Here is a 6,458-nt window from a genome sequence, read left to right on the forward strand (position 1 = left end):
CCCTTCGTTCATAGGATTATGATTAAGTTGGCCATTGATAGGGGAAGGTAGATGGATTAGGATCAGAAATCAAGTGCAATTCATACTCACTTATTCAACCGAAGCCTATTCGACCAACATGCTCAACCTATCTAAAGGAAGGCATTATTGATCGAGACTATTGGTTTGTTCATGTTTGATGAGTTGACCCATGGGTCGAGTGACTTTAGGCAATCTCATTTAATTGAGACAAATCATTTTTATTTTTTTCAAATCTGTTTTCAATTTCTTTTGGTTTTAAAAACTCCTTTTTTTTTATTTACATGTTTCCAATAGTATTTTTTATTATTTTGACAACAACCTAAAACTTTTTTTTTCCCAATTTCAAGGATAAATTCTTTAGAACACTTTAAACAAATTAAAAATATATAAAAGTCAAATCAAACGAGTAAATATTTCAGGCATTGGCCAAAATAATAGCCAAACAAGAACTATAATCTAACCCATCTCAAGGTAACAGTGTAACACTCGAATCGACATAATGCATTGAACTTAAAAAAAGAACTAAGAGAAACCAAAAAAGAAAAAAACATTCAGATCTCATAAATCGGGGTCGCAAGAATCAGAAAAATGTAGATCACATGATGTAGCAGTAACTTGGACTCGGATCATACACTGCCACTTCATAGAATGTGGGATATGGTGGATATTGAGGGCACACGGGTAACTGTATACATCCAGTAGAACAAGTTGAAGATGTACTTGGCTTCTTTTCCCCTTCTTGTTTTGTTTTCACTGGTTCTGGCTCTTTCTTCTTTTCCTTCACTTCTTCAACACCCAATAAGGTGGCATAGCAAAGCTTCTTCCTTAAGGAGCAGGTCAGGTTAGCCGAGTCAACACCTTCACCAATCACCACCAATTGATCTTTATCTGCTCCTTCAACAGCAACTGAGATCACACCTGTAAAATCAATGAACATGTAATTAAGTACCACCTTATTGACAATATATTGTTTCTGAAAAGCCATAAAGCTAGGAGTGATTTGGTGCTAACCATCTGCTATTGCTGCAATCTTCATGGCCTTGGCTCTGTATTTGTCACAGGCCATTTGCACCTTGATAACTATTTTTTGCTACACCATTTAAGATAAAAAGTTCACAATATTATAATAAAATCTAAGTATATTCCAAAGCCTTTTTTCTTTCTACAGCATGAATATGGTGTAATTGGTATTGAAGTTTACCTTCATGTTTTAGAGCAGGCAACAATACTAGCTGCAGCCTCTGTCAGAAAACTATTATGTGCTTAATCTGTGTTAATGGGGAAAAAAGAATTGTAGGTCTTATATAGGCTGTTGGTGAATTAATATACTTGTTACTTAAGCTCAAAAAAAAAAAAAAAAAAAAGGATAAATATTGTTGCGCACACACATACCTTAACACACAACTGAAAAATTAATTGAAATTGTGAAGTGAAACCACGATCTCAACTAGTACAAAAAAATAGAGAGTATAAATTGTTCAACTTTATAGGTGCATTGTACATGCAGTAATTATTATAGCCAAGGGAAATGGGTATTCATATAATCTAGTTGATTGTTTTTGTGATGACAAATGCTTGGGTCCTACAGATCGTGCCAGTTCTGCCCAACAGTTCACTTTAATTTCAGTCTTCTCTAATTTTTCATTAACCAATTTTGCCTATCTCCTAAATTAATTCTTTCACAAAAGGGTGTTACCCCAATAAATTTGATAATTTTGATGAGTAATGTACTATAATAGGTTTTCCCTATAACCAATAGTCTATTTGGTATCCCTGTATGCCCTGTATATTAATGTAATTCCATGTGCATGCTGCATTACATATTACGTGTATCTGCCTTACGTACTTTGAAATATTCACTTTAACTAGCCTTCTTTTTTGTTGGCAACATTTACGTTCTAGTGCCTTCGTTTTGGTAGACCATTACATTTCTTTGTACATTGTAACATGTACTTAATATATACTAGCCTCATGTGCGTGCTCAGAGGCTCTTTTATTTTTTAGGTAAAGATTAATAATTTGCATTTATTATAATTTGAGAATTCTATTTTTTCCAATCAAAAAATAAAAAATAAAAAAATAAAAAAAATAACGTGAGGTGAGTTTTGTAGATTGGAGGTGTAACACCCCAACCTAATTTCATAATTAATTTTATGGGTTTATATGCATGTTATTGTCTTAATTACTTTTAAGTGCATTAAGCCTTGATTTTGTACATATTATAAATAATTGAAATAGCTAGTTGTATTATACATATATACTTAGTATGATGCATGGTTGGTATTTTAATTAGGCATGTGATGCATGAGATGTGATAGTGGAAATTCAACCCATATGCAACCAATGAGAATTCAAAACAAATACTGCTTCTCGTGGACTTAGATATCGTCAAAAACAAATAATGCTAAAGCATTATGCATGTTCACAAATCAAAAGGCCAAGACTTAGCGGGCCATGCAATTCACCAAGAGCCACTATCCTTGACTTTCGCAAGCAATTAGAACATCCAAGAAGTTATTCCTCTCTATTTTCCACGGGTACACACACACAAATCAGAAAAGTCATCACACTTTGCCTCTATTTCTCTTAAGGAAAGAGCTAGGAAGCTCTCTCAAGCCCTTCTCTCAAACACACGTACCTCCCACCCCAAAATTCCACACTTCTATCTTCTTTTGCTGCCCAAAAGTCTTCTCCTTATCCTATTTTATTGGCTGCATCAGACCAAAAAGTCCAGCCCTCTTTCTCTACTCCATTTTCCTTGTTTTTGTTTTTCCACCCTCTTTGCTCTTACACGGCAGCCTTCCCTCTCTCACCAAAAAAAAATATCCCTCTCTAAAGAAGAAATTAAAAGGTTAACACTAAAATTTCAGCTTCAAAGTTTGGGGATAAGAATCAAAACTTCCTTTGTTTATTTCTACTCCTTTATCCTCTGTTCTGATTTTAGAAGCTGAACTGGTAAATCTGTTTTAGTAAATTGAAAGTTTGATGATTATGGTCATTTGGATGCTTATTAAGGTATTTCAATACTTTTAGGATAGGTATAAAAATACTCAAGTGATATGAAGGCCAATTGCTATTTGTTGATGATTTTTGTAAGAACATGCACTGAAGCTGTCACTGTGACATATTTGATGTTTACAACAAGAAAATTCTGTATTAAATCATATTTTGTGAATTAGGATGCTAGGAATAGTTTTTATGAACCCTAAGACACATATGGTTTTTTGGAAGTGGTTTCACAGAATTTGGATGAATAGAAAAATAATGATTTAATTTCTAATTTGCATGAGTTTCTGCCAGGACAGATTTGAACACGTTGTATTGTATGATTTTTAATAAATCATGTTTTTATGATTTGACCATGAAATTTTCATCGTATATACTGGACATATAGAAGAGTAGTTCTGTAAAATTTTATAATATTTAGATGTGTGTGGATAGCCCATTCGTATTTTACAAATGGGACTTTTGTTGCTGAAATGAACCGCAAACAGGGTAGGATAACTCTGAATTTGTAGATTTAATTCTCAGGCTAGGGTGAATGTTTTGAGCTATAATTTAATATCCTCATCCTTTGGTATGTTTTGATTACATATAAATTTTATGCCCTGGTTTAGGTATGGTTTGGGTGCATAATATGTTTAATGATTGTATCATGTGCTTTGGGGAACTTTATGTGATGGGAATTAAGGTTTTCTTGAGTTTGAGAGTTAGGTTGTGTTTGAGGTATAAGTTTATATATTAGGAAGAGTTGGTCAGTAATAAGTTTTGGTTTTTTATTTAGGTGACTAGAATGAGAACACGGACACTTGAGCTCCTTTTATACAATCTCTCGCGTCTTCTGTTTTTAGGTAAGGAAATTGTGACATGTACTTTTGATAAGTATAAATATTTTTAGAAAAGTATTACGCATTAAAGTTATTATTTGGAGATATTACGTATAAGCCTGAGTTAAATAAAATATGTGTTCGTGAGTTGTTCAATCTTATATACATAATAATTTTAGCATATTGATTCTATGATTTATATCATGAACACAATATTTAAGAATGAAATGGATATGCTACTATTGTGAAATAATTATGTATATGCAAAGTTCTCAGAAAATGTAGTTTTTCGTTATTCCATTGTTATGCTCTGAACTCAGCCAGTAGGGGTTATAGTACTGGCATTTCCATGGAGATTCTGATTGGCCATTATAAGTGAGACTGGTTCTGCTGTACCCACCCTTGTTGGTAACGGCCAACTTGGGGAGGATGTCAATCTACCCCCATGGTTGAAAATATGTATTATGATATGATTTCGAAATTACCTAGCATCGTGGGGAATGTTGGATGCCTAGCACTCTGTGCTGGAAGCCTCCCAAAGTTGTGACAGACTTACAATTGGATTAACTAATATGTACTATAAATGAGTTATTAAGCTATTTGGAAATTGTAAGAAAATTATGATGATAAGCCTGATGAGAAGTTTATGATAAAGTGTTTTATTATCTATCCAAAGATAAGATTATCGAATTTTGTTTAAGTTTCTTATTATGTCCTTTTATTTTTATATGAAAGGAAATAAAGTATTTTATCTAGAAGTTCATACGTTAATTTCAGAACAATATACATAGTAGGAAGGTTATTTTATCCAAGCTGGCATATCCATAAAATATTTGATTTACATGCATTTTTATTGAAGGCCCATGAAACTTAATAACCTTACTGGGTTTCACAGCTCACCCTATTATATTTCAGTGCACAGATTCTTCTTGGAAGCAGCGAGAGTATTAGAGGTGGCAAGGATTCTGTGTTTTCTCGCTTATTAGAATGTAGAGTTCTTGTTGTATAGTAGGTTAGCTCTTTTGTTGTATAGGAGGAATCAAGATGTACTTGATTCTTGAGCACAGATGTAATTTCGTAGCTTAGTTTGTTTTGAACCCCGGTTGTATGTCTTTGGGGTTAGGTTTGTAATAAGAGTTTGCTAAATGTTTAGCTATGTAATATTTACACGAATACCCTAAGTATCAACCAGGTGGTAATCTTCCAAGTTTAAAGGAACTGAAATTTTAGGGTTTTCATCATTATTGTATATTATGGGTTTTATGCATGAAAATAAACAGGTATTCAAGAAACAAATTCTGAATAAGCCTCTTCAGTTTAAGTTGGTTCGTGTTCGCATTGAGATAAACTTCATATTAATATGCCGGTCATGTTCTAAATCCTGAAGTACAGGTTTCGGTCGTGACAGGAGTTTTAATACTAACAAAAGAGTGATCTTATTAACGTAAAAGTAGGAATTTAAATTAACGTAAAAGTAAGAGTTTATTAGAAGCAGGAAGACATTTCAATATAGAAGTAGGAATTTGTTATTTTTGTTAGAGATGTTAGATATATATAGAGATGTTAGATAGAGCTTTTGTCCAATAATGCAATGCACTAAGTGGGACACGTCCAATAATACAATGCCTGCATGCAATAGATGGGAGTATGGGACACGGGATTGAAACTAATCATATTTGAACATGTATTTTGGGCATGTTGCTTTCAGTTTATTAGGTGCAAGCCAAATCATTTAACGTATTAATCAGTCCAATCATGAACCATCGAAATACAAGAGAGTGCTCTCTGCCTCTCTCCAAAAAAATAAAAATAAAATACAAGAGAGTGACGTGTTATGACTAATACAAAGTTTCGTGCATTAACATTATAAACTGATAAGTCAACTTTTAAACACAACATAAATAATTAGTTTAAAATTTTGTTTATCATTGTTAATATTAATTATATTTATTGTCACGTCAGTTAATTTGTAAGTCCTTTTATTAATAAAATTTATAATAACTTCAGTATTTTCCTAGAATATAGGGGTAGAGCTATGTAGAAGGGCCAAAATTTTGAAATATATATATATATATATATATTTATTTTAATGTTTTCAAAATTTAGTCTACAAAAATAAGAGTTGCCCTCGCCCAACCAACACCAGGGGGCTGCTGCCTAAGAAGGTTTGCTATTATTGCACCTTTATAGTCACACCGAAGCCTTTGGCATAATCCCAAAGCTGAGAGGGTGCTAGGAAAGGCTGTTCGTGTACCACCTGGTTTCTATTGTACCAGATTGACCAAGCTGTGACGAAGAAGATCTCCATATCCATATCTGTCCCCTTTTCCATAATCTGCATTGCTATATCTGTGATATCCAAGTTTCCTTCTCCCAAATTTATTGGACAGGTCTGCCAGCTCCACCAAACCTCCCAGGCCTTCCTGCAATGAACTAATGCATGTTTGATGCTTTCCGGACCCTTCTTACATAATGGGCAAGAGCCTTCAATTCTGACCCCTCTATTTTCCAAATTTAGCCGAGTTGGCTGTCCATTCATACAGGACCTCCAAGCGAAAACTCGGATTTTTGCAGGTAGCTTCAGTTGCCACATCTTCTTCCAAAGGGGGG

The 6,458-nt window shown here is 33.7% G+C and overlaps 1 protein-coding gene and 1 long non-coding RNA gene across 3 annotated transcripts; one reads left to right on the forward strand and one right to left on the reverse strand.

The window, feature by feature from the left end:
- Positions 1 to 387: 387 nt before the first annotated feature.
- On the reverse strand, positions 388 to 1,340 carry LOC136064820 (heavy metal-associated isoprenylated plant protein 47-like). The gene is made up of 3 exons (XM_065767079.1): positions 1,223 to 1,340; positions 1,033 to 1,111; positions 388 to 939 (listed from the first exon to the last, which is right to left on the reverse strand). Exons 1-3 carry the CDS (start codon positions 1,226 to 1,228, stop codon positions 617 to 619), a joined length of 408 nt encoding a protein of 135 aa, XP_065623151.1. The 5' UTR covers positions 1,229 to 1,340; the 3' UTR covers positions 388 to 616.
- Positions 1,341 to 2,620: 1,280 nt separating this feature from the next.
- On the forward strand, positions 2,621 to 5,086 carry LOC136064819 (uncharacterized). Of its 2 annotated transcripts, none has more exons than XR_010626463.1 (3): positions 2,621 to 3,036; positions 3,806 to 3,872; positions 4,764 to 5,086. It is a non-coding gene; the product is annotated as an uncharacterized LOC136064819 (long non-coding RNA). The 2 variants fall into 2 exon arrangements; XR_010626464.1 differs by having other exon boundaries at positions 2,622 to 2,976.
- Positions 5,087 to 6,458: the final 1,372 nt, after the last annotated feature.

This window comes from Quercus suber, unplaced genomic scaffold (genome assembly GCF_002906115.3).
Source record: "Quercus suber isolate HL8 unplaced genomic scaffold, Cork oak 2.0 scaffold_770, whole genome shotgun sequence".
Classification (NCBI taxonomy): Eukaryota; Viridiplantae; Streptophyta; class Magnoliopsida; order Fagales; family Fagaceae; genus Quercus; species Quercus suber.